Below are 27,525 nucleotides of genomic sequence, written 5' to 3'. Positions count from 1 at the left end.
TATTCACACTATGTCCTGGCAAAGAACATGGCTACGTGTTGTCCATGTGCTAAGACCGTGGGAGAGGCTGGATTTGAAAGTGTTGGACTAATTAACTTGGTGGAAGGGTTTTCAAGGCAGCATAGCATCCAGGCAGCTATGGCATGGACTTCAACGGCTGCTTCTGGCCAGGTTTACAGTAAGATTGGGGAGCAACAACCAGAGCAGAAAGATTTTAAAATCTTGGAAGTTTTAGTAGAAAAGAAGCACATTGACATGCTAGAGCCAAGGGAGGTGTGTGCACAGGCTGTCTCAGGAAGTACTTCCCTGTGTCTAATCATCCAGGCACTCAGTGGCCATTGCAGCCATGACACAAGCAGGCCCAGATACAGCTCAAGCTGGCAGTGGGTTTAGCATTGTCCAAGTGATGATGATTTTGCAGATATGTGAACCACTAGAGTTATGTAGTTACAGAGGCTTCCGAACAGATTTCAATGTAAGTTTGGAGAGGTCAGTTTTATATATTTTTTTCATATATTTATAATATATAATATATTAAATATATATTATAGAAATTATATATCTCACAGGCAGACCTTGAGAGGAAAGAGTATAGAGCCATGAGAGTAAATACTGTGTTTCTGTGAAGACCCCAGCATGCTAGAGATGCCCAGAACACAGAACATCTTCTAAAGAAAGCCATGAGCCACAGCATAGCCTTCCAGATGAGCCTCGTAGGCTACAGCGGGAGAGGTCAGAGGGATGAGGCTACTGAGGCCTTTGAACTTTGCATCATACACCACATGCCTTAGCTTCTAAACATGGAGCTATGGGATTTAATGTTTGCCCTGCTGAGTTTTTGTCTTGCTTTAGCCCCGTTCCTCCTGGCTAATTTTCTTTTCCTCCCCTTCAGTATGGGAATGTACACCCTGACTCATCATGTACCAGAAGTGTGTCATTTCCATTTTGGTGTTACATGGGCTCACTACAGTTTGGCCTGAGTCTAAGAGGACCCTTTACACTTGGGCTCCTAAGCGATGATGGAACTTTAGGTGTGTGGAGACTCTTGGAGACAGACGGAATACACTTTGCATTGTGAGATGGGTACAGCCTGGGAGACTAGGAGTAGAATGCTGTGGGTTCAGTACGGCGTCTCCCTCAAAGGTTCATATGTTGAAGGCTATGGGTCCAGCCAGTGGCGCTATTGAGAGGAGATCAGATCATGAGAGTACTAACTTCACTGGTCGATTATCTGTGAGTTCACTGGAGGATGAGTGAGTGACCAGAGGGTGGGGCTTGTTGGTGGAAATAGAGCGTATGCCTTTGAAGGGTGTGTCTGTTTCCAGAACCTTCTTATTCTCGCCTCTGCTTCCAGGCTACTGAGAGGTGAGCAGCTCTGTTTCACCCACCCTCCCACAATGATGCTCTGACTACCACAGGCCCAAAGCAGTGAAGATGGGCTCAAGCCTCTGAAACTGTGAGCCAGAAGCAATCCTTTTCCCCTAAATGGTTTCCTTGGATGCTCTGTTTCAGCAACAGATGGTGACGGGTGCTCCTGTAAGTCAGTGCCTTGAGATGTCTCCGTATACATGTGTGTATATTTCTGTACTCATCTGCCCAGCTCTGTCTTCAATCCCATGAACATCCATGCCTCCCATCATGCAGGCGAGAGCTACATCATCCAGGGACCCACCTTATATATCCTATATGACTTTCCTGAAAGAGATTTTAACACCTCCATGTGTGTGGTTTTTATAGCAGCAGGGTGGGAATTATAGTATTTAATCCCAGGAAACGGGTGTTGAAGAGGGCGCTCACCTGTCCCACACTGACCATTCTGTAATACCACAGTTTGGCCAACCATCTGTCTGTCTCCTGCCCTCTCTCCTGAGCATAGCCCAACAAGGTGACCATTCAGGACCTCCCACTCTGACTTCTCACTCTGAACTAACCCAGTATCCTGTGAGTGGGAACCCCTCTGCTTTTCTAGTCTCAGGTCCAGCTCATAGCAATGCTGCCTTTCATTGGGAGCAAACAGTGCCTGGAAGGACGAGCACCGAGGCTTCGCCTTGTCTACCCTGCAGTCCCCGAGTGCTCCCAGCCATACCTGACCTCAGGATGCTGGGCTCAGTGACTTTTTTGCCATTGACATACGTGTCAGCTCCTTCACAGGGCTCCAGGGTCACCACGGCTGCAAGACAGATAAGAGGGACACTGTAAGAAGCCGTTACTTCAGTGGCTCGGCTCTACTGGCCCCTGGCAGGCACCAGTCAGGTTCCTCATTTCCGGCTGGCCATAGAACCTGGTCATGACCCCTGGATGAACCCAAGGGTCCCATCACTTAGTCAAGGAGGAAAAATGTCAAAACGGAGACACATGAGCCAAGGTCAAAGCTGAGGAGGCCATGCTAGGCTTGACTTCTCATGTTCTTATTCAGGTAGGTCTCTAAGTGGAGAAGAGCGAGATCAGCTACCATGTAAAAGGAGGGTCTAGATTCCTTTGACTCATCCGCACAGGAGAGAAATAGGAATCTGTGGACAGGAAAATCTAGGAGTGGCAATTATCCCCAGCACCATTTAGGGCTACCATCCCAAGGCAGGGATCCAATAATAGATTCACAAGTCTAAGGATGGTCAGATGCTTTCTGGCTAGGACTCCAGCCCTGCACACCGGCAGAGGCATGGACCCAGTGTCTGCACACCAGCACACAGGCCTGGTGCAGCACTGAGACAGCACCATGCAGGGTGCTGGCAAGCCGAGAAAACAGACAGCCGCTACCCAGCCAACAGGGGAGCATGCTCTGAGTGGGCTCCATCTATGTGGCCCGTTGTCCTTCTGACCATACACATCCCTGCCTGCTTACTTGACATACTCAACACCCTCCTTGTCCCAGCATCCCACCATGACCCTGGGGTCCAGTCTTCAAGGCAGCTGGCTCCCCAGAGCAACAGTCACATGGCCACAGGAGTCAGCAGGCCTTTCCCAAACACCTTTCTAATCACTCATCTGTCCTCAAGGCTCATAGAGTTCTGTCCAGAAGCATGGTTAGAGCTGAGAAGCTGAATGGATGGTTAGCGCCCTACCCTTCGAGGGCTGAGCTACTTAGGTCTCACTGATGCCTGATCAGCAATATGGGGGCAGGATAGGTGGTGGACTGAGGCAGGATGGCACTACCTTCTCCACCTCCCCGGGAGTCGCTCCGGAAGATGCAGTGTTCCTCCTTGATGAAGTGCCCACTCAGGACGATGTCTTGCCGCCTCTCTGCATCTTCTCGGCCCACTCTGTTGAGGAATCATGGGTGGCATAGCATTAGGGCCCCGGCACACCCACTCTGCCCGACTTACTTCTGCATGCAGCTTCCTAGGGATGCCCATATGGCTTTTGCTGTTGTTTGTTTCGTGTTTGTTTTTATTTTAAAATACCAGGATATATCAACTGTGGGAATATGGAGAAATGAGAGTAGGCAAGAGACCCCCAGTGCAGCCCGGCTATAGGGAAATCCAGATGGCCCCTAGAGACACTTAAAAAGCATTATGGGCTACATAGGGCTAATACCCAACTTAGCTCTTAAGGGACAGCACAGGATAGTGGGAACAGGGGACCCGCACACCCCAACCCATTAGAACCAGGCTGGCTGGAGATGTTATTGCTCCCTCACCTTGTGATCCCCTCAGCTGGCTACCCTTCCTCTACCTGACAACCCATCTAGCACCTACCTGGTGACTCCATCTTTGATGTAGTAGAGGAGGCACTCTGACATCAACGGATCCTCATTCAGGTTGACAAGATGAGGTGTCTGGGAAGAAACAAAAAGGTCACTCTCCTGGGGAGGAACAGAGTCCTCACAGTGACTATCCCACGTGCCCTCTGCTCAGACACCAAAGTACCACCATTCTCAGAACCGGATTTGTTGGGGACGTAATACTCTACCCAGCCCGGCAGAGAAGAAAAGAGACATGGAGGACAAGGACCCCCCAGGGAACCTTTAGTAGGGCACCCAGAGCTCCAGAGTCCCAAGCTCAGCTGGCCTCACAGATTGGCAGCTCCTCGTCAGAAAAATGCAAGACAAATAAAGCTCCAGGCCCAGGCTTAGCCCATCTTGAAAACAGCAGGCTTGGTGGGGCCTAAATAGTTTGTGGGGAGCTGGGCTGCAGGGAGCTCTGGGAGACCCAGTTCCCAGTTCTTGGAGGACCCAGGTAAAGCTTAGATGGAATCTGTGTTTGGAAGTCCTGGATGTGTAGGGTGCACGAAGGGCTCCAGGGTTGGTCTCAAGAGTCCTAGGCCCCTGACTCTGCACCACACAAGGCTGGTCCAGGAAGCTCATTTCAGAGGGACAACCGAGAACTAAAGACTCTCCAGCGAAACTATCAGCAAGAAGAACGAGGGCCTTGGCCAAGAAGGGTCTCCCTGGAGGCCTGGGAAGAATCAACTGATGGAGTCATCACTGAGCAACCCAGGACCTGCATGTTAGCATCCCAACTCCAGGTCAAGGTGTCTACCTCCTGTCTCCCACACCATTGACAGCTTTCTTCTGCCTCCTGTCCTAGGTCATTCCTGCCTCAGTCCCCTCCTGCGAGCTTCTTTGGAGCCACCTTATATCTGTGTTCTAAATGAGGGACCTATAACAAGGAAGAGGTGCCAGGACGGGACTGCTTCCTGTTCCCCCTCACGGTACCCTGGGGTAAGTCACTGCCATGCTAAACTATAAATCCAAGTGCACTTTCAAGCATGGGTGTAGAGTTCTGACCATCGGACACCAACCATCCTCACCCACTCTGTGTGTGTGCAGTGACCTGGCGGCCTGGGTCTCTCTTCATGTCCCCCAGCTTGCCACCTCAAGCTGTCATGTGATACATTGTTTCTAAGCAGTCCTAGGCCAAGGCAGCACAGCAGAATCTAGGGAGGCTGCACCACGGGTATTTGGCTCTGTCTCTCAGATGCCTAAGCCGCTAACTCCACTTCCCCCAAGGTGCCTTTCTTCAACACAAAGCAGGGCCTAGAAACTGGCTATGACTGGGGACCAGCGCCATCCTCCTGGACTTGGAGCTGCTCTGGGAAGGAAGGCCAGAAGCTTCCAGAAGTAGCAGACTCAGGGTGCGGATAGGCCCACAACACTCAGCTCTGCAGCCTGGACATTACCCCCAAGTCTTGTTCCAGTCCTGAGGATCCAGTCTAAACCTCAAACAGTTCAGAGCCCCACATGATGTCACCCAGCCACCAGGATGTCCCACCACACAATGGAAAGTCTAAGTAAGGCCATTTCATGCCTGAGCCAGAGCCCCATCCTACTACACTTTCCCCCAGACCCTCCCACTTGACGTCCACTTGACGTCCACCAGCAGTGGGGCCACCTTGTCCTCACTGGCACTCTACTCAGCTCCTACCTTTTTGGGAGAAAACACACCCAAAGTGCCACCATCTTCCCTCATGGCCACACCCATCTCAGCCAGCAAAGCTTCCCTGGAAGACAGAGCTACGGTCAGCACAAGCTCAGACGCTTCCAGGACTAGCCCCACCCTGTCTGACCCACCCACCAACCAGGAACTATCAGCAGTGCCCGGGCAGCGTCCACCCGTGGGACCGGGCTCACCCACAGTTCTGTTCTTCAAGGCTGTGATGGCCAGGAGCCAGTGCCACACATTAGCTGCCTGGGTCAGACAGTATAGACTTGTCCCACAGCTAGCATGCAATCTCCCCCAGGGTTTGGGTTTCCAGGGCTAGAGGCAAGGATTGCTCTCACTCACCCCCAGGCCTGTTCTCATCCTCCCCCTGCTTACCTCTCCATTCGGATGGCTTCTGTCCGCCGCAGCTTCTCCTCCCAGGTCTCGTTGAGCTCAGCAATGATCTTCTCTGTTTCCTGGGGGAGTGAGACAGAGCATGGTGAGATCCCAGGGAGTGTCTGCATGTATGTGGGGGGAGGCGTTCAAGGATGTAGGGGAGTCAGGAAAGAGGATGCAGAGCCCTGGGGCTCAGACACCCAGGCGCTTCCCAGCCTGTGAGATTCTGAGGGATCAAGGTGAAGTACAACAGACTTTCCTGTGAACACACCCCATAGCACAAGGACAGCAAATTAAATCAGGAGCAGAGAGGAAGCAAGTGCCCCTGGAAAACACTGGGAGCAGCTTCCAAACAAAATAGCCCCTTCTAAGGACATGGCCTCACTTCTCATCAGTGGCACTGGCCCTTGTTCCCTTCCCACTTACGTCCTAGCCACTAGCCCCAACTGTAACTTCATTTGGGCCCCCAAGTCCCAAACAGGTCATCTATCCCACATCTCGCGAGCTTTATGCTCCTTGCTTCTTGGTCACCCTATACTACTCCTCACACTAGCCTCTGTCCCTTGTCTCCCTGGTCCCTCAGCCCACAGGGGCTGGGCTCTCTGTGTAGACCACCCTGCATTCAGAGGGAGTATGAGGCTGGAGTTAGCCAAGCACAGTGTTGGGGAGCAGGGACCTCATCCGAGAGGAAAAACCAACAGCCTGGAAGTGGCTAAGAGCTTGAACATACACCTCCCTTCTTGATGAAAGCAGCTCGGCAGGACAGATGCCAGACGGAGCTGCCAGGACCCACGGAGGCACTATAGAGGTGCTGCTGGGACAGGACACCCCCCACCTCAGTCACCACACAGTCCACTGTTCCCTGTGCCAGCGCCTGCTCAGGCGTGAGCCCCGGCCTGACATTCCACACTTGGGCTTCCCTCCCCTAGCAGTCAGGGTCGGGGCCATCCAGAGAGGTCTAAGAACCTTCAAGGTACTTACTCACTGCCCAGCGGCTCTGTTCATTATCTGAACCTGGTTCAGCCTGGGGCCTGAAGGCACTAGCTGTTCTGGCTGCTCTGGGTGGGCTGGCCACAGCGCACCAGGCTGGCCACATGCCAGAGACTTGCATTATTATATCACGCTGCTCCTGAGAGGTGAGGCCATACCTAAGGGGTGTCCCAGAGGTCACAGGCAAGAGTCTGCTCTCACCTCCCTAAGCCTACCTTGTCCTACAGGCTGATGCCCATCACCCACCCAGGGGTGCCCTGGATCAGGTGGCCCTCACCTTCAGCCTCTCAATAGCCTCCTCACTGCCTGGAGCAAACAAGATGCGCTCGTGGAGACTGGACACAGAGGCCGCACGGCTGGACAGGGCTGAGAGCGAAGATGAGGGGCTCATGCCCACCAGGGCATTGGTCACTGTGAAGAGATTGTTAGGGGCTTGGCTTAGCTCGGCCCCGCCCCCGTTATGGTTACTGTTCTCAAGGTCAGACATGTCTAAGACGTGGAGGGAAGGCAATAGAGAAAGAGGGGGAGAAGAGAAAGAAGCAGTTGGAGAAAGCAAGAGGCGGGGTCAGGAGAAGGCAAGAAATAGGAAGCACAGGCAAGGCACAGCAGCCTGGCCCAGTTGCCCAGGACAAGCGCATGCAAGGTCTCCTGCTACCCTCGGCCCTGCCACTTGCCTGGCCTGACCCACGGGCCCTCTCTTCCCTTAACAGCACCCATCCCCGTTCTGTACATATACCACTCCACCCTCCCTTTGACTGGGGCCTTTTTGCAGACTCTGCACCTGTGTTCGAGGCCCATGCCTGTTAGCCACCTCACAGCATCCTGCACCTGAGGCCAGGAGCTCACCTCAGCTCACTCGGTCACCTGTCCCCCCTACTCCCCAAGGTTCATTGTCATCTTCTGTGCATGGGCTCTACTGTGAGCTGAGCTGTATTCATCATCCCACTGAATCCAGAATGGGCCCAAAGACTACCTGGAGAAGGTGTGAGGAGGACACTCACGAGGGAGCCCCTACTCTTCCACCACCCCAGAATTCCACCACCCTTACAGACGGGAGGCTGGGCTATGGCACCTGGAGGAGACGTGCCAGGCCCTTTCTAGTAGAAGCAGACACACAGCAAAGCAGCAGCCAACACAGGACAGCACGGGGTACTGGGGAAGTGAACCCCAGGATGGAAGAGATACTGTGGGGGAAGGACTCGGCAGCAACCATTGCTATATTCAGCCTCAAGAAACTTTCAGGGACACGGATGTGGGGCTAGGTGGAGCAGGAGCAGACAGAGGTAGATCCGGGCCAAGAGCCAGGATAGCATGGCCTTGGGGGCCCCCCAAGTCCTCAGGCTCTAACATCCGGCCTTTCTAGGCCCATGGGTGCTCAGAAGTCTAGCCCAGCCACTCTTGACTGCATTCTGCCTATTTATTGCCTCAGTTTCCCACGCAGACAGGGAGGGATGAACCAGAAACGTTCATGGGGGAGGCAGGAGAGGGTGGTGGGACCTCCCTCCCCACCCGTGCTGCCCTGTGGCCCCCATGGCCGGGATAAAAGCGGGGGTGCAGAGCAGCAATGGGGAATACACACATTTGGGTCCTCCGGGCACAGTGTTGGCTATGGGGAGGGCAGGCAGGGGAGGAAGAGACAGAGAAACAGAGCAGTTTGTCCCCAAGGGTCCATGTACCCATCTCACAGAGTGAATAGCACAGGGGAAAGGAGGTTTTCAATGTAGGGACATAGGACCCCTCAAAGTCCCAGCCGCCGCAGCTGGCCTGGGGGCTTCCAAGAAATATTCCCTGGCCTGCTTGGGCCAGCTCCAAACCCAAACCATGCAATCCATACAGGTCAAGGCCAGAAAACCTGGCCTTGTCCTTGCCCGCCCCGGCCTCCCACCCCAAGGCATTCTGCCCAGGAGCTGGAGGAGGGATGAGGCTTTGGGCAGCTTCAACACTTCCCGACAACTGTGGCTACTGTGAACAGCACAAGGGTAGGAGGCAGCCACAGGAGAGAGGGCATGAGGCATCTGAGGCCCCTACCCTACCCAGGGCAGACTGCTACGGACACTCACTGTCGGTGATATCGCCAAGACCTTGGGCGTACAGCAGGTCCCGTAGCCTGGTCACTTCATCCTTCAGTTCTCGAATCAGCTTGTTGTTAGGGTCTTCGTTGATAATGGCATTGCAGCGGATTTGCTTGGCCCGGTCTGCGTATCTGGGCAGCAAAGGGATAAAGGAGTTGGGGGATGGGTCCACAGAGCAGACCCAGGGGTGCTCGGAGCTCTGCTTGGTGAGTTCAGGCTGGGGAGAAAATCCTTGACCTAGGCTGGCAGAACGAGAAATCAGCCCACTGCTCTAAAGGATAGCCGTTGGGACCAGTGGCCAAGAGCGTCCCACTGGTGAGATAGTCCAGCCTTTCTTATCTACTTAGGAGGTTGCGGTGTGGGGGACAGAAGGCACAGCACGCTGTCCTACCCTATACTGATACTCTTAGACCTGAGTCTGACATTCCCAGATAGAGAGGACCACTTTAGAACAGCGTGCTATCTGCCATCCCAGAAGCACCCGGGAATTTTCCATGACACAGGCTCCATTTTCCACAGGAAGTGTACACTTTATATAGGCCAGACATTCCCAACCCAGGCAATCAAGCTGCCTCCTGCACCCAGGCTTCCCATCCCAAAATGCCCACCTCACAGTGGGAGATTTGGGGAGAGCTCATGGGACCTTATTTGCTAATTTAAAGTCCTCCACTCCCACAGCCAGAAGTATGGCTTTTCCAGCCTGGAGCTACAGGGCTCTGTACCCCCCTGAAATGTTTCCTAAAGTATATATAACAGGGGCAGAACAGGCCATGAACACCTTAGAGCTCCGGAACCTTACTGCTGGCCTCCGAGTTCCTAGAGAATGTGCCCCAAAAGGACATGGAAAGGCATGTGCTGGCCCCAGAGTCCCCGCAGAACATACCTCAGGGTGCTGAGGGTCTCATCGTAGTTGATGTCTGCAGGGCTCAGGGCTGCCACCATGGCTGTCCTTGAGTTACCTCCTATGGGAAGACAATCGATTTGTACACAAGGTCCTCTTACCGAAGCTACCGGTGGAGATGATGAAGCCCAGAGAAGACACTGAAACACAGTCCTGTGTGACGGGGACAGTGGCAGGTCAGGGGTTCCTTGGCTGCCCCTTGGCTCTCATTAGCCATTTTCCAGTCTCCAGTCATGGGCCCCTTTTCCTTGTAGCAGAGATAAGTTGTGGAGAGTTCGTTTTTGTTATTGTTGTTTATTTGTTTTGAGATTGATTTCTATATTTGTGGCCAATATTTTTTTTGACTCATTTCTACCATTTCCGTTGGAAGTACTCTCCTCAATATGCCCTTGCTCTTGCCTGCTTTACCTCAGAGAACCGCGTCCTTGGGGCCACATTCCTGAGGTGTGGCTCTCCAGTGCATCTCCTACAGAGACTGTGAGGAGAGAAAGGGTTGGGCACAGACCCCCAAGAGTATCTCTATGAGAGGATTCTCCCTGAGGCTCTCCTCTAGGGCTAAAACTGCGGCCCTGTGAGAAAGGCCTGCTTCTAACTTAGATCTCATCCCAGTTGAAAGGACAGGTAATTGTGGCAACACCCCTGTCCTCTCACTGGGGCCCATGTGGCCCTTACATGGTGTCATCTACTTGGGGCAGCCATGACACGATGCTGGCCTGAGCTGGACATCAGCCTAGCCAGTTGTGGGGTGCAGAGTCATGTAGCCAAGGGAGCCAGGGAGTCCCACCTAAGATCTAGTTTATCACTCTGGGGTGGCAGCTTCTCCATTACAAAGGCATCCAGAGAGGACCCTGAGGTGAGTTTGGAAAGGATGGGTTTTATGCTGTACATCCATCAGCCTTCATCTATCGTCTCTCCCCACTAAGAATTCAGGTCCCTCGAATATCAGTCCCTCAAATCGTAGCAGGTCAGCAGTGCTCGCAGAACCAAGGGCTAGGTCCCTGTTACAGACGAAACTAAAAATTCAGAGAAGGGTGGGAACTTGTTCAGGTGTCATAAATAAGTTCACCCAGAAGGTAGACACCAAGGCATGTGGTCTTTGGGTCCCAAGGGCCATTATGGCCCCTCAAACTTGCTTTGGTTCACCCACCTTTGCCCCAGACCTTAAGGGCTGTACTATGAACCAACTGGCCCTTCCAAGCTTACTTCAGACTTTCCCAGAAAAGGCAAGAGGCTGCATTGTGGCTGAACAATGAAATGGTTTTTTCCTCACACAGAGATGGGCATAGCACAGAGTGGAAGTCAGAGCCAGGTGACCAGGGATTTGGCGCATGCTCACCCAGGTTTTCCCGGAGAAGCCAGGTCAATACGGAGTCTCGATAAGGGATGAAGTCTGTCTTCTTTTTTTTCTTGTTCTGTGGGGACATTCAAGGTCAAGTCTGTGTCTACTGGAAGGGAAGAGAAGGGAAGGGAAGGGAAGGGGAGGGGAGGGGAGGGAAGGAAAAGAAAGGGAAGGGGAGGGGAGGGGAGCGGAAGTGGGGAAGGAAGCAAGGACCATGTTCTCAGTGCCTCCCTAAACTTCACCTGAATCCTGGGGTGCCACTTCCAGGCAACTCCAATCTGGGCTGAGATCAAGGCCAAGCTAGCACATCCTTCTGGCTCCTCCCTCGCTCTGGTCCACTCACTGGACTCGAGGCCAGGAATGATGACATCAGTGGCCACTGTGTCTCCCCCTACTCCACCAGGACAGCAGCCCCTTCCAGCAGGGGGGAAAGACTTCCCCACAATGAGGCACTTCCAATATCCACACAGTCTGTGTGACAGAACACTCTCCTATCCCCAGAAGCCAACTCTGAGCCCCTCCTTTAAATAACTTACGCTCCCGGGCCTCCCCTGTGCATGGGCACCCTCCATATTCTTGACCCTGGCTTCTCATGGACACTCTGTGAGGGACCTAACAGTGTTGTAAATTACAGATACATAGTTACTGCCCAAAGTCTACTAGTTCATGGTGCATTTGTTTGCAAATCAGTAACTGAGCATCTGTTGTGGCCCACAGACACAGCCCCTGTCCCCTGAGCCGTCATCTCTCCCCACTCAGGATTCACGCAGCAAGGAGAAGGGTAATATCAGTCCCTGGAAACCTAGCAGGTCAACTCTAAGGGAGGCACACAGGCACCATCTCAAGGGCTGTTCCGTTTCCCCGGATCTGCACAGTTCATCGTCATTCCTAGGACGATTCCTAGGACAAGCTCCACTACCTCACAACCGAATACATTTTGGATGTCCTTACACCACACCATCAAAGTGGGCTTCAGAACCATTGCCCCAACTTCTCTATGAGCAGCCTGTAACAGTGCCAACCCCCCATGTCCTCCCAAAGCTTGTCCACACGAGGCACCTCCTGTTTTGCCTCTGGAAACTAAGTACAAGAAAAACTATTTCTGGTTTGGTTTTCTAATCTAGTTCCTGAGGTTGAATTCTCTGTCATATATTGTATTTTTTTTTTGTTCCCACAACTGGCATTTGTCACTTCAGCCAAGGAGCCCGAAAGTAGCCCATTATTCTACTGTTCCCGTTCCATCCCCTGGGAGCCGATCCAGCTGTCCAGTCTTCTCTGCCCCCCCCCCTCCTCTCTGCTATCTCAAGCCTGAACCACTACCACACTGACTTTCTACTCTCCCGACTACCATACCAGGCCACCTCACTCGTAATCTACACTCTCGCCTGAGCATGGACAACCCTGATTAATCTGACTCAGTACTGCTGAAAATCCACCCACTCCTTTCTACTAAATCACAGCCAGATTCTGACGGTGGACCCAAGACCTCACACCCATCCTCAGGCCCGTGGCCTTCCTCCTCATCGACAGCTGCTTCCTCTCCAGGTTCTGTTCCTCAACCAGCAGCTTCAAAGCTCACTCCATTCCTAGAAGTTTTTAATCAAAGTCCCTCACACAGCTCCTACACTGTCCCCACAAGGTCCTCTGCGGCCTCACTGGCCCTCACTCGGTCTCTCCCAGTTAAACACTGCATTCCTCAAGATGGTCCTCACAGCAGTGTCCCCCTTCGCCACACTGTGTAGAATGCATTCCAATTTGCAATTACATTTTCATGTTCCTATTTATTGTGCCTCCCTCCAACTGTGGAGCCATTTGGGTTGTTCATCCTAAGAACTGGCTGCTAGCACCGATCCCCAGCGCAGAAGCACATTGTGCTTCCTCATTAAGTGAATGAATAAGGTGTTGAGTTTACTGATGAAACTTGCACAGTAGGGAGCCGGGGCCAAGGACTTCTGACCCTTCTCCCTTGAAGTTGAAGCACTCAGCTTACCTTGTTGGGTCCAGAGTCCTGAAAAACAAAGAACAAAAAGAGTCTGAGAACCTGGAGCAAGGCTAGGGTCCAAGGGTACAGCGGACAGAAAGGACAGGCTGGTTCCAGAGGGGCAAATGGCAGAAGGGAGCCCAAGTACATGCCGGGTATCTGTCATTCACTGCCCAGGCACAGCTGGCTATCCTGAACTGATCGTAAGAGTGTGACTTCTCAGGCTGTTGTCACACAGCAATCTTTGTATACACTTAATAATTTCAGAATAAGATACAGTCTCTAGAATCTTCCCTGGTGTTTTTTTGGGGGGCGGGGGTAGAATGCACTGTCCTATGGAGACACCTAGCTCTTCACTTCCAAGGACTGTGGGCTCCCTCTAGAGGATGGTTTTACCAGACCCGCAATGATGGAAGCTAAGCACTGCGCTACCAGTTCATAAGGACTCCAGCCCAAGCTCACAGTTGACATGTGGTAACCCTCAGAAAGGTGCGATGAACGAGGCCCATCATCCCTTTTTTACAAGTAAGAAAACCGAGGTTCAGGGGAGTAATTCTAGATTGTTATTTCGTTTCCAGCTTTGCGGCGCTCTCCCCATCTCTGAGTTTTCCATTGAGCCCCAGCTATCTCTCTAAAGATAGAACCTGGAACATGTGTGAAAGACACCCAGCTTTTCCTCAGGGACAGGTGAGGGTCACTCCTCTGTAGCCCACCCCACCAATTTAGCTCCAGAAGCCTGGAGTCCACTCACCATTTCAGCTAGGGCAGAGATGACCTTCCCCAGGGTGGTCAAAGATTTGTTGATGTTGGCTCCCTCCTGTGTGTGGAGAAGGTGGTCAGGATGTCAGTTGGCACCCGGAGCCTCTTGATCTAGCAAGGTCCTTCTCTGGGGCCTGGTCTGTGGGGTATGGGGCTGAGACGCTGAAGCTGATCTCTGAGGTCACTAGGGACAGAGGATGCTGCGGCAGGCAGCTAGCTGGTCAGAATTCCAGGATTCTTGCTCAACCCCCATCAGGACCTTAGATAACCTCTCACACGTCTGAACCCACACAGAACAACCTACAGGGGCCCTTCCCAGTCAACAGATCACGGGCATGCGCCAAATGCAGATGCTCAGCAAACTAAAAATGCTCCTTCCTGACACACAAGATTGTTTTCAGAGTGGGTATGCCCTCAGGACACAGGCTAGGCAGCTCAGTCCACGGCTGCCCCACAGCCTATCTCCCTGGGGCGGGAAGCAGAAAGTCCTGGAGATGAAGTCCAGTGGTGGACACTAGGAGCTTACTCTCCGACTGGTGTCTGTTCTTGTTCACTGGAGCCGGAGTGCCAAGACTGATATTCTGTCTACTGAAGACCAAAGGCTCGGGCCCATGTACCCCACCATCTCTGTTCAGGCTTGCCTTTGGTGGTGGCCCAACCTTGTCCATTCTCAAACAGACCCCCTTTCCAGCCCACCCTGGAGCAGCAAATGCTTGGACACTGGACCCCTGAGCAGATTTACTGCTCTCTCTGGTCATGATGCCCTGGCCTTACCTTGAGTCGTGTGCCCTTGGCTCCGGTGGAATCAGCACGTTCACTGCCAGCCAGGTCCACCAGGCTGATTTTGCTCACCTGAAATGGCAGATGCACCGAATGCAGTCTCCTGCTGCAAGTCCCTGATTTGAGACTGTTGCAGGGGCATCTTGTCCCTCTGGGGATAGTCTCATGAGCTGCTTGAGGAGCTATGGCCACACTCCTTCCCTGAGGTCCCCCCAGTTTCCTTCTGCACCCCCATTCACAGCTTTTTTTTGACGTTCTATCCCAGCGAGATACCACACCACCCCTTCAGAGGCTGCACACACCTCCCTCAGTCCTGCCTCTTTGGGCTGGGCATACTGTACAGCAACACAGGAGGCAGACGCAGAGCATGTCACCCATTTCCACAGATGCCTCTAATCATCTGTGATGGACTTTGAACCCAGGTCCATAAAAGGCCATGGCTGTTGCTTAGCTGCCTCATAGGACACTGACCAGGCTCCCTGCAGGGAAGCAGTCAATCACATGACCCCAGGAAGGCACAGCCTCTCCTGACTCGATAGTGATATAAGAGGGACCCTCTCAGAGAAACTCTGGCAGTAAAACCTTGCCTTCTCCAGTGACCTCAGCCTTCCTCTGCCTTCCTGAGCCTCTTCCTATGTCATGGAACACAGCTGGGAGCATGGCACCAGGCCTAGGTGACCCCAGCACTATCAGGGACCCCACAGAGACCTTAGAGGAGACTTAGCTCCTCTACAGAGCTCTTTCCTGAGGCGTCTGAGAGAACGTTTGCACAGGAGGACCTTCCGGCAAAGGGATGGCAAGAGGCCCGGAATGATTCTGCTACCCTTCCAGAAGCCCACAGATTGGATAACTAAGACAAAGACCACAGGAAACAATACTCAGACAATGGTGCAGACCCACTGAGAAGGCCAACATGTGGCTTGGAGGAGGGGCATCCGGAGCAGGAACTGCCAGGACTATGCTCCCTCAGCACAGGCACTGTGCTCCCTCAGCATAGGCACTCTACCTAAGAAGACACTGCTCACCATGCGTCCTGTTCCCGGTTGGGACCCCACCGCTCCGGGAGGAATGGGAGACCCTGCCCTACCAGCCAGTATCAAAGGCCCGCAAATACCGCTGTAACCCTCCACCCTAGCCCTGTGGCAGCTACCACCTGAGGTGGAACCTGCCCGCCCAGACCACGCTTGCTCACTTTCTCCGTGGTAATGTTTGTCTCGGCATCATGGCGCTTCTGGGTGAAGATGATGTTGAAGACGGCGTGAGAACGGCTGCTGGTCTCGTTCATGTTTGTGGCCGCCACAGTCCTGGAAGCAGGAAGCTGAGTGAGGTTATCTGTCCCTTACCCAGGGGTCAGACGTGAGACTTAGGTAGCAATTTGCTCACCTAGGTCAACGGGACTCAAATTCTGCAGTCTGGCTGTGACCACACCGCCTGCCAAGACTCAAGCCCAGTTTCTGCCTGCTGGTCCACCATGGAGGTGCTCAGCCCTCAAATGGTGTCTCACATATGGGGGGCTACAGAGTCTCTGGTGCTTCCTGTTACTGAGGCTCAATATCAGCCAACTGGACAGAAGTCCTCACAGGATTAATGTGGGAAAGCCTCTTGGAAGGGACCAATATCCACCACTCATTTATCTCATGCCACTGCAGGCACTCTGGGGGTCCTAGGAGGGTATCATGTCCTCAGTAGCCATACCCCACAGAAGGTAACATAGGCCAACTATGTGGCTGTCAGGTAAAATCCCAAAGCTGCCTGGGACCGGTGGGGGTTGGTTCCAACACTGCCCCAACCTGCCAAGCACCTCACAGAATCTCCCAAGATGGAATTCACTGCAATGGCTCAGAACCTGGCATGCGAGGGTCACACTGTCCCTTACATGCACTGAGGGACTTTATGTACAACCCTGAGGGTCTGTCGGGGTAGTTCAGGACACACACACATACACACTACCTCAGGAACTGACGGCAATCACCTGAGCAACCTGAGGCAATCAATGTATGCAGAAGAACCATCATGACAACCAGTGTCCCAGGCTAAAGGGGGTGGATTGCTTATGGCCACCATGATGAACCTCACAGTTTCTAGGCTTAGGCTTGATAAAACGGCTGCCCTTGGGCAAGACTGGAGCTGTTGGTATTGCTATCAGAGACTAGTTACCGGAGGTGGCAGACTCACACAGCCCATTTGCTCAGCCCATGAACAGCCCTCATCAGGTGGGATCAGGGCCTCTCTCAGGCTGAAACAGGTCCTCAGTGACCTGGTACATGAAGCCCATGCTGCCCTAGGAGTCACCACACAGACCTATCGGGAGGTAAAATCAATAGTTCCCCCAAAGACCAGGTCAGAGGTGGGAGTGTGGCTAAAGAAGACAATTCATCCCACTTACCTAGCCTTGTTCCCTGAGTCCATGAGGTCCTGGATATCATTGTAGGAGGTGACAGCCAGTTTGGAAAGGTCTTCCACATAGGGCCCCAGCAAAGGGTGCTCCCTCACACGCAGGTTGCCTTTATTCTTGGGGTTCAGGAGGTCACGGACCCGCTCACAGTAAATCTCCATGTAGCTGACCTGCAGAGCAATAGCATCAAGACCCCCAAGTGAAGCCAGGCTGTTAGGACCCCAAGTAAGGCTAGGCTGCAGCATCAGGACCCCAAGTGAGGCTAGGACACACCATCAGGACCCCAAGTGGGGCTAGGCTGCACCATCAGGACCCCAAGTAGGGCGAGGCTCCACCATCAGGACCCCAAGTGGGGCTAGGCTGCACCATCAGGACCCCAAGTGAGGCTAGGACACACCATCAGGACTCCAAGTAGGGCTAGGCTGCACCATCAGGATCCCAAGTGAGGCTAGGACACACCATCAGGATCCCAAGTGGGGCTAGGCTGCACCATCAGGACCCCAAGTGGGGCTAGGCTGCACCATCAGGACCCCAAGTGAGGCTAGGATGCACCATCAGGATCCCAAGCAAGGCTAGGATGCACCATCAGGACCCCAAGTGAGGCTAGGATGCACCATCAGGACCCCAAGTGAGGCTAGGATGCACCATCAGGACCCCAAGTGAGGCTAGGATGCACCATCAGGACCCCAAGCGGGGCTAGGATGCACTATCAGGACCCCAAGTGAGGCTAAGCTTCACCATCAGAACCCTGTGGCAAGGCAGAAAGTTGATCCCTGAGAAGGGCACACAGGGCGTCTAGCCTGTGGCCTCTACGTGAGGTGAATGTCATCCCACCTCTAGCTGTCCAGTCCTCCCTCTATGTAACTAACTGACAGGACCAAGCTATGCCATCAGGGACTCCAAGGCAGGATAGTGGCTGCCTGCCTACTGGGCAGGGCACACATGGGTACTCAGCCAGGGTCAGCCTACTTCCCCCTGCCCTGCCCTCTCCCACTCAGAGCCATCTTAAAACTAATGACATGGCACAAGCCCCTGTGGTCACCCTGGGGGCACCTCAGCTTCAAGAATGGAGCCACAGTATAGCTCAGGCTCTGTGGTGCCTGCCCCTACATTGGGCAGAATAAGCAGCTATGTAATAAACACCTGCCAGGGGCCAACTTCCCATCACCCCTCCTTAGCGCTGAGAGTCTCCAAGTCCCGTGTGGGCATGCTGACACAGTCATAGTGTGGATAAGTGACAGGAATAGATATTCATTTTAGGTCAGAAAAGCATCACCAACCACACCTAGAACTCCCCTGATCTACACTCAGAAACAGGCAGCAGGCAGGAAGTCCTACCTCCACTGAGTAGGACATGTTGTCATTGGTCGTGTCATTGATTCGAGAGAAGAGGTCTTCGCAGAGCTGCAAGGAGAGAAACACGTTAGTGATGAGGGCTGGTGGCTCAGAGCCCCGCCCTCACGGTGCTGTGGGCAGCTTGTACCCAGGCAGGGTGCTCCTTTGCCCGACCCCTCTGCTTCCTCCAAGATTCACATTCCAGTGTAAAGACTTGAATCCAAGCACCCCACCTTCTAACTCTAGTGTCCCCTGGTTAGTATCTGACCCTTTCCTAAATCACCTGTCACCCCATCCTCATCTGCACAGAGGCCCGGGCCACTGTTCCTCAGCTGACCCAGCATCCCTCCTCTAAGCAGGACAAGTATGGACCCAGCTTTGATCCAGAGGCCTCCTTCTGGGAGGAGAGAAGTGTTGGAAGATGTCAGACTTATAGTGGCTTCTGAGGAGTCGTCTATAAACATGTGGTCACCTCTTGTATGGGCCACCTGACATCTATCCCGGGTCCTCACAACCCCCACATAGAACATCTCCCCAGCTGGTGTCTTATCTTGTGGCTATGCTCCCATTGGGTACTGTCAAAGGCTGACCCCCTCCTGCAGTCCATCCCAGCCCCTACTCCTTCCTCCTCTTAGGCCTCCTCCTGCTATCCTTTCTAGGCCCCAACCATGCCTGTGGGATGATGCCTTGTTGGTCCTTCTCTTGCTTGCCCATCATGGTGTAGGACTTGCCAGCCCCTGTCTGCCCATAGGCAAAGATGCAAACATTGTAGCCCTCGAAGGCATGCTGCAGCATCTCTTCCCCAATGTCTCTGTACACCTGCTTCTGAGAGGCATAGTTGATGTCCTCAGGCTGCAGAGAGAAGAGGCGTGGCTGTAAGAGATTGTTCCTGAGTCGTTGGAGCCCAGATGGGGTCAGAGCCTTAGGGTGAAGGGCTATGCATCCTGTTCCTGACTAGGAGACAGAGGGTGCCTGGGCAGCGGAGGGGAGCAGGGCAAAGAGATCACAGCCGAGTGTAGCATGTGCAAAGACCCAGAGATAAGAGCTCAACCCAGCCAGTTCCTGTGACCGTGGTGGGTTTAGGGGCTGAAAGAAGGCAGGGCTCCAGGGCTCAGGGACCATGTAGGCTGGACGTTATCCTGAGGGCAGAGGGTTCCTCAGGCAGAGAAAGTATGGCCAAGCCAAAGGGCAGAGCTGTGGAGGAGGACTGGATGTGGGGGAGGCAGCACTGAGGAACTCCAGGGCTACATCCAGAGATCCAGAGGCCAAGGAGCTTGAGGGCACAGACTGCATGCTTCTAAAAGAGCCAGAAAGAGGTGGACTGTGAACAGGGCTTGATGTGGACAGGATGCGGGGGCTGGGGAGGGCGTAGTCTAGAGTCCTCAAGTCTCCTGGGGCTTTCAGGAGTCTGGAACTCCCGGGCAGGGCTCAGCTTTGAGATTTCTGAGTTTGGAATGTTTGGGAAAGGGGAGAAGACATAAGGGAATGGTCACAACTGTGATGCTGGGACTATGCACAAGAGGATCTTGTCCTTAGAGGTTGGTAACCAACTCAGGGTGACCCTCTAGGTGAATAGGGTAGCACCTTCATTCCATTTTATAAGAGAACATGCAGCTTAGGGAGGTCTCGGGACTCCCAAGGGTCACACTCCAGTCAGGGCTTGGGCCAGTATTCACAACACCATCCTGCTTCTCCCCAGATGCAGCTCACCGAGGTATGTGACCAGTAGGAATAATCGAAGCTGAAGCTCTTGGGTGTCTCCTTGGGCTGTTTGGGGTTGACAATCGCTGCAAAGGACACAGATAATGAGGTTGGTAATTCTATGCAATGGAATCCCAACCATCCAGACGGCATCCTAAAGTAGAAGCCTAATCCTCAGAGAATCCCAGGCAAGCCAGACCAACCCCTAAACTAGATGAGACAAGAGCCCCACTCACAAACATGCAAGAGTCTCTGCCTTTCTCTCTGGGGTGGACTCATGGGTGTCAGAGAGCATCACCAGGCCAGGCCTGTCATCTGGTGACTTCTTCCTGAAGACAGTCACACTGCAGGCTCCGGCTCCCTTATGCTATGGTTCTATAGCCTACTGGTCTACCTGCCCTGCCTGGCACACTTGTGCCTCCAAAGCAGATGATGTCTAGGGCACCCTGGCACATTGCCAGTCCTACCTCCTGCAGGCACACTCTCATGCCTGCACAGCTCATGTGGGTGGCATGCTCCCATTCTTACAGGGGAGGTATTCACTACCAGGCATAACACAATCCCCTCCTCTCTTGTCAGTAAATGCCTTCTAGCCTGTTGTTACCACCCAGGCTCATGGGCCTATCCCCTGACTTGTTCCTCCTGAGGTATCACAGTGTCTGCCTCCTCTCTGCTCCTCACAGAGGCCCTATCCCAACCCCAGAGACCCAGATGACTGAGGCAGCATCTTAGTCCCACAGCCAGGGACACAGTCTGAGTGAGCACTGATGTGTCACCAACAGCTAGGGCCTGAAGTTTCCCAGGAGAGACCCCCATTAATCCGGGAGGCCCACAATGCCACACCATAGCCTATGACATCCATCTCCAACAGACCTGACCAACAGCACCAGTAGCCATGGAGAGGGGACTTGGTTCTCACATCCTAAGGCTGTGCTCTCCAGGTTGTCAAAGACAAAATACCTAGGGCTGGAGAGATGGCTCAGTGGTTAAGAGCATTGCCTGCTCTTCCAAAGGTCCTGAGTTCAACTCCAGCAACCACATGGTGGCTCACAACCATCTGTAATAAGGTCTGGTGCCCTCTTCTGGCCTTCGGCATACACACAGATAGACTATTGTATACATAACAAATAATAAATAAATATTTAAAAAAAGACAAAATACCTGTGTATGATAGAGACTTGAGGACCCCAGGCCGGATGCACACACTGCCCTGAGTTCTCACATCCATAAAGGACATGTGTCCATCATAGTCATCATCAATTCCGGAAAGCAAAGCTCTCTACCCCCAGGACTCTGTCAACTTGGGACTAGTCTTCCTCAGTGAGAATCACAACAGAGCCCTTAGAATCCCCGGTCACCCACCAGTCTGCATCCAAGATGACTTCCTGCTACAATATGGGGAGGGCCCAGACACCTGTTCTCAGTCATAAATAAATTATTTTCTCAAACCTGCACCCACTTCAAAATGACGCCCCTGGTATGTCAAGGTGACTTTGTTTGGAGATGGGGGGGTCACTGCAGATGGAGTGTATTAAAGTGACATCATCAGAGTGGACCCTCATCTAGTATGACCGATATCCTTACAAAACGGAAAAATTCGGGGACACACACACACAGGGAGAACGCTGCATCCTGTTAAAACAAAGATAAAAAAGCACAACACCAAAATCCATCTGCATTCCAAGAGCTCTGCAGGGGCCTGGGGGAGATCCTCCCTCCCCACCTCAGGAGGCCTCAGCCCAGACTATAAATCTGCAGCATGGCTGGCTGTGTAGTACATTCCAGAAGTTAAACTAACTTTCCATGATTTGTCATGGTAGCTCTACCATTGTAACAATCTCAATGTCCCTCAAGGCTCTGGTCAAACATCCTGCCCAAGAGACACGGGGAGACCTCTCTGCTCAGACCTTACCTGGGCCCCTAGACACAGTGACTGACCATTTATTTATGCCCTACCACAGCACCTCAAGGGGGCAGTGGTGCAAACTGACCTAATTTCATGTTCTGGGACCCAGGAACAGTGGCCTCAATGCAGCGAGAACCCGAGCCGTGGAAATGACTGTGGTGCCTTCTTCACTGCAGCCTGAACTGAGCCTCTGAAGCCCCAGTGAGTAAGCCAGGACCCCTTTGTTTTATGCCACCATCGCCCCACCTCTGTTGGCTCTGCTCCTTCACCCCTTGTCCTGTGGGTCAAAGCCTCCACATAGTCCCAGATTCCCTATGCCTGCCCCATTTCTCACTCCCGGACAGGCCTGAGCTCCGGACTCCATGTCCCAACCGCCCCATCCTCTCTGGCTCTGATGGGGTTCTGGTATTAGAGGTATCAGTGTACCCCCATATGGGCCCTAAGCTCCCCGGGGTTGGAGCCTCCCAGGGCAGAGGAAGTATGCAAGCTCATGGGAATGGGGCAGCAGACAATGAATGGGGAGGAGAGGTCTTCATTTCAAGCTATAAGTGGTCCATGGGAAGAGTCTTCTGTGGGGCCCACCTGGCATAGAACCCTAGGCTCAGACCCTGCTTGCTCTTGGCCCCCTACAACCTGTCTCCTGGATCCTGCAGTATGTTACTAGAAATACTTTCTTCAGTCATTCCCCGCATTTCACATAACACAGAAGGCCTAGATCCCATAATGCACCAGGCCTGGCTGTCCAACCACAGCTCCCTCCCCCATCAGTCTGATTCTCATAAAAGCAGAGCCCATTAGGCCAGAAAGCAACTGGCTGTTCTGTGGAAGCAGGGGGAGGGCGAAATGGGGCCACTTAGGCCTGGAAGCTGGTCCCCTGGACCAGCTCATTAAGGCTTCCGCCCTTCTACCCTTGACTCTGGCTGGGCCCCCAGGCGCCAGGCTCTTCCATGGAGGCAGCCACCTGGTGAGAAGGACAAAAGTGAGGGCGGGGGCAGTGTGCAGAGTGGCAAGGGGAAAGAAATTAATCCAGCGGTTTTCTCAGCATCAGAATGTCCCCTGCAGCCAGGAACACAGCGGAAGGAGGGGATGAGTGTGCTGTGCAGAGGCAAGAGCAGGTGCCTCTTGACCCCAGGGGTTTTCTGTGTGGTGAGAAAGCTCAGAAGTGGCCTGAAATTGGGACTGTAGGGAGGACCCAGCATCACTTCTTTGCACAAGTGGGGAAACTGAGGCCTAAAGAGATGTTCCACCGAGGTTGGTCCCAAGTAAGATAAGAGAACAGCAGAATCCCTCCCTCTCATGCTCTCTATCCCTGGCTCTCCAGGAACTTGCTTCAGGGCCACATCCTGGGCTGATCCCTTAGTGTGAGACTTGTCACCAGCCCACCCGGAGGCCTGCACAGGAACATGGCTGAACCAGAGCCCACACTTCTCTGAGACTAGAATATGACCAGAAGAGAACAAAAGGCAAGAGGCACAGACTGCCCCATTGTGTAGGAGACAGACCACGAATAAAGCACACAAAACATTGTTTGCCCTGATGGCAATTACAGAACAGCAGGACCTAAAGGTGCCGGGAACACCCCACAGTGATTCCAAGGTCTTCCTCCTCCCTCAATAGGCCGAGAGACAACCCAAGGGGGCATCAATGGACGCATCTGAGACCCTCAACCCCAGCAGACACCTGTGAGCTAGGAAACGACCGGCCAGGTGTTTGCACAGGTACTGGACACTGTGATGTCATCATCTGACACCCTGAGGAAGGACCAGGTATCTGTTGGTGCCAACCACTAGGTGCAGTTTGGACTAGCAGAAGCTTGTAGAAGGCAATGGACAGAAGTCACGTGAGACCCAGGCTCACATATCCACCAAGCCCAGACAACCATAAGCAGAGGCAATGACCAGTTCTAATCCAAAGATGGAAGCATTTTAGGGTGGACTGTCATGAGCCTAGTCCACTCAAACCCTGGGCCATTCGCAGAGGACCCCAAAGTGGGCCCACCCAGCCTAGGAGTCAGAAGATAAGCCGACAGCTCCCCTGGTGGAGGAATGGGGGAACTACAGCAGCAGCTGGCCCTGTTGAGCACTATTGCCCATCCGGGTGTGGCTGTCAGATCCTGAAAATTCCAGCAAGACTCCCGCTGTGATCTGCCCACCTCTCTGCTGGTCTACCAAAGCTCATTAAGAAATCTTCCCGATAAAATAATGAACAGACAAAAGCCTTAGAGCCTGGTCTCTCTCCCATCCCAGCAGTCAAATCCTGCCTCTGATGGAACCTTTAGGGCAGGTCTATGTCCCTGGCCTTATGGAAGGGTTGTCCCCAGGCTTACTGCTTTCTATTCCCCAAGACCAGACCATTACCCCCCCCCCACTTGTCAAAGTTTGACATGACCAAAATGAGAAACACAGCAAAGAACAGACAAAGTTACAACCCGGGGCTGTAACCATGAAAAAAAAAAAAAAGAATGAAATTTCTGTCCTGGCAATGCTGAAGTATGCCCAAACAGCCTGTATATGGTGGTTATGTTAAACTTTATGCCCATATTGGGTTTCATGGTCTAAGTTGATGAGGATGACTGACCAGGTCTCATCCTCGAGAGAGCACCAGATCTCATTACAGATGGTTGTGAGCCACCATGTGTTTGCTGGGAATTGAACTCAGGACCTTTGGAAAGAGCAGGCAGTGCTCTTAACCAGAGTCATCACTCCTGAGTTAAACAGTGTTGGCTTCCAGCCTGAAATTCATATTCCTGGAACCTCAGGGTGTGATCTTATCTGGAAACAGGTTTTTTTTGTTGTTGTTCTATTGTTGTTTGGTTTGGTTTTTTAGGTTTTTCTTTGTTTTGTTTTTTTCCTTTAACATGACTATGGTACCTGAGTTGGGTCCTCCTAGTCCCAGGTGGTACTCAGCCTGAGCCTCCTGAACAGCTGAGATGACAGGCTTGCAAACAGGATAGTAAAGATGTGATCAACTGTTAGTTATGCCTTAATCCTTGTAAAAAGGCCAGAGATACATCCAGGGATGGCACACGCCTGTGTCTCAGGCCAGGCTGGAATTACAGTCTGTGAGATTGAGGAAAGAGCATGCAAATGGATGGAAATAGAAAACACTATCCTGAGTGAGGTAAGCCAGACCCAAAAAGAGGAACATGGGATGTACCCACTCATATTTGGTTTCTAGCCATAAATCAAGGACATTGAGCCTATAATTAGTGATCCTAGAGAAGCTAAATAAGAAGGAGAACCCAAAGAAAAACATATAGGCATCCTCCTGAATATTAACCTTCATCAGGCGATGAAAGGAGACAGAGACAGAGACCCACATTGGAACACCGGACAGAAATCTCAAGGTCCAAATCAGGAGCAGAAGGAGAGAGAACTCAGGACTGCAAGGGTTGCACCCACACACTGAGACAATGGGGATGTTCTATCGGGAACCCACCAAGGCCAGCTGGCCTGGGTCTGGAAAAGCCTGGGATAAAACCGGACTCACTGAACATAGCAGACAATGAGGACTACTGAGAACTCAAGAACAATGGCAATGGGTTTTTGATCCTACTGCACATACTGGCTTTGTGGGAACCTAGGCAGTTTGGATGCTCACCTTACTAGACCTGAATGGAGGTGGGTGGTTTTTGGACTTCCCACAGGGCAGGGAACCCTGATTGCTCTTTGGGCTGACGAGGGAGGGGGACTTGATTGGGGGAAGGGAAGGAAAATGGGAGGTGGTGGCGGGGAAGAGACAGAAATCTTTAATAAATAAATAAATAAATAAATAAAGAGTTCAAGGGTAGCCTGGGCTATAGTGTGACTAGTAATCCAGGGAGCCTGAAATGGCCCTATCCTATAGCCATACTGATGAATATCTTGCATATCACCATAGAACCTTCATCTGGTGATGGATGGTGATAGAGACAGAGACCCACAATGGAGCACTGGACTGAGCTCCCAAGGTCCATATGAAGAGCAGAAGGAGGAAACATGAGCAAGGAAGTCAGGACCGTGAGGGGTGCACCCACCCACTGAGACAGTGGGGCTGATCTAATGGGAGCTCACCAAAGCAAGCTGGACTGGGACTGATGGAGCATGTGATCAAACCGAACTCTCTGAACGCAGCGGACAAGGAGGGCTGACTGAGAAGCCAAGGACAATGGCACCGGGTTTTGATCCTACTGCATATACTGGCTTTGTGGAAGCCTAGTCTGTTTGGATGCTCACCTTCCTAGACCTGGATGGAGGGGGAAGGACCTTGGACTTCCCACAGGGCAGAGAACCATGACTGCTCTTTGAACTGGAGAGAGAGGGGGAGGGGGGAGGGGGAGGGAACTGAGAGGAGGGGAGGAGGTGGAAAATAAACAACAACAACAAAAGAAGAAGATACAATCTGAGACTCTATCAAACAACCAACCCGAACACAGGGACGCGGATAGCAGGGAGACCAAGTGACAGCAGTGTGGCCACAAGTCCAGCCAGACATTTGGAGAGATCAGAAGAGATGGTCCCCTGCGTGGAGAGGAAGCCCCTGCACATGCCTTGGGGTTGAATGTCTGGCTTCCATCATTTGTGCTCATCCATTACCTGGGAGCCCTCGGCCCCCACACGCCATGTGGATGAGGAAGGCTCAGGGCTCTTGAATGCAGGCTAGGTTGGCTCTTAAATCTGGCTAGTAGGCATGGTCCCACGGTCGCATGTGACCAGCAGTTGTTGGTAGCCATCATGACCAGTACTCACTTGTGGTGCTCCCTGACATCTGGATGATGCACTTGGAGTCGCGGCTCATTTCCCGGGAATTGAAGGGGCGGACACGGACCGCCACCTTCACAGAGGCCCCAGCCATTTCTGTGGAGTTTGTTGGTAATTCAGCAGCTGCGGTTGCCCCAGAGAGGGCAGAGTCACCTGGAATGGGGAGAAGACACAAATTAGGAGCAGTGTTCAAAGAGGCAGTACAAGGGTACCTGGCCGTACCCACAGGACTTCTCCGCCCACTTCGACCACCCCAATGACACAGTGTGGTGACCAATGGACAGGACACAGAAGTGGGAGCAGGTAACTGATTTTAATAGCACAGAGCTAGGCTGAGTGTAAGGAGCCCATTGCAAGAACAAGGTGGACCTCCAGCCAAGAAAACTGGCTCCCTTCTCCCAGCAGCTATGATTTGCAAATGGCTTCTTGGGGAGGGATGGGACTTTGTGTCCACTTCCTTTCCTCAGTGCTAGGATTTGTCTGGGTTGAGATTGTACAGATTTTGAGCATGAGTCAACAATGGGTCTATCAACCACACCCCAGGGCAGTATACTCAGGAATAGTTGACCAACATAGAACAGACGCTGCGTTATTAGTTTGTTTTGTTTTTGTTTTCTTGTGTGTGTCCTGGGTGGGGTGAGAGGGTGTATGTTTTTTTCTTATTTTCATTTTGTGCTGTTTTGTTTCTAAAAAAAGAATAGGAAGTTGAGTGGGTAGAGATGGGGAAAGAGGTAGGAGGAACTTTGGAAGGAGAACAAATATAACCCAAGCCAGGTGGTGGTGGCACACGCCTGCCCTTAATCCCAACACTCAGAGGCAGAGGCAGGTGGATCTCTGTGAGTTCAAGGCCAGCCTGGTCTACAAAGCGAGT

General features: G+C 52.7%; 1 protein-coding gene across 13 annotated transcripts in view; it reads right to left on the bottom strand.

Annotated features, from left to right (window-relative positions):
• Nucleotides 1-27,525, bottom strand: part of Kif1a (kinesin family member 1A) — an 88,427-nt gene that overhangs the window by 40,120 nt on the left and 20,782 nt on the right. For 6 of the 13 annotated variants that reach the window (XM_075952114.1, XM_075952115.1, XM_075952105.1 and 3 more), the window contains exons 2-20: nt 26,643-26,807; nt 20,019-20,095; nt 18,981-19,160; nt 18,312-18,377; nt 16,965-17,143; nt 15,771-15,882; nt 14,573-14,650; nt 13,791-13,856; nt 13,049-13,066; nt 11,056-11,131; nt 9,702-9,780; nt 8,807-8,949; nt 8,326-8,352; nt 7,024-7,157; nt 5,757-5,836; nt 5,364-5,439; nt 3,696-3,775; nt 3,154-3,260; nt 2,087-2,170 (exon numbers count right to left, since the gene is read on the bottom strand). In XM_075952114.1, coding sequence (XP_075808229.1) covers nt 2,087-2,170; nt 3,154-3,260; nt 3,696-3,775; nt 5,364-5,439; nt 5,757-5,836; nt 7,024-7,157; nt 8,326-8,352; nt 8,807-8,949; nt 9,702-9,780; nt 11,056-11,131; nt 13,049-13,066; nt 13,791-13,856; nt 14,573-14,650; nt 15,771-15,882; nt 16,965-17,143; nt 18,312-18,377; nt 18,981-19,160; nt 20,019-20,095; nt 26,643-26,748 — 1,768 coding nt within the window. In that variant the 5' untranslated portion in view covers nt 26,749-26,807. Of the gene's footprint in view, nt 1-2,086; nt 2,171-3,153; nt 3,261-3,695; nt 3,776-5,363; nt 5,440-5,756; nt 5,837-7,023; nt 7,158-8,325; nt 8,353-8,806; nt 8,950-9,701; nt 9,781-11,055; nt 11,134-13,048; nt 13,067-13,774; nt 13,857-14,572; nt 14,651-15,770; nt 15,883-16,964; nt 17,144-18,311; nt 18,378-18,980; nt 19,161-20,018; nt 20,096-26,642; nt 26,808-27,525 lie in introns of all 13 variants that reach the window. The other 7 variants (XM_075952118.1, XM_075952109.1, XM_075952110.1 and 4 more) reach the window with 2 other exon arrangements.

The sequence above is a fragment of the Microtus pennsylvanicus genome, chromosome 17 (assembly GCF_037038515.1).
Source record: "Microtus pennsylvanicus isolate mMicPen1 chromosome 17, mMicPen1.hap1, whole genome shotgun sequence".
Classification (NCBI taxonomy): Eukaryota; Metazoa; Chordata; class Mammalia; order Rodentia; family Cricetidae; genus Microtus; species Microtus pennsylvanicus.
This window is presented reverse-complemented; position numbering and strand designations above follow the sequence as displayed.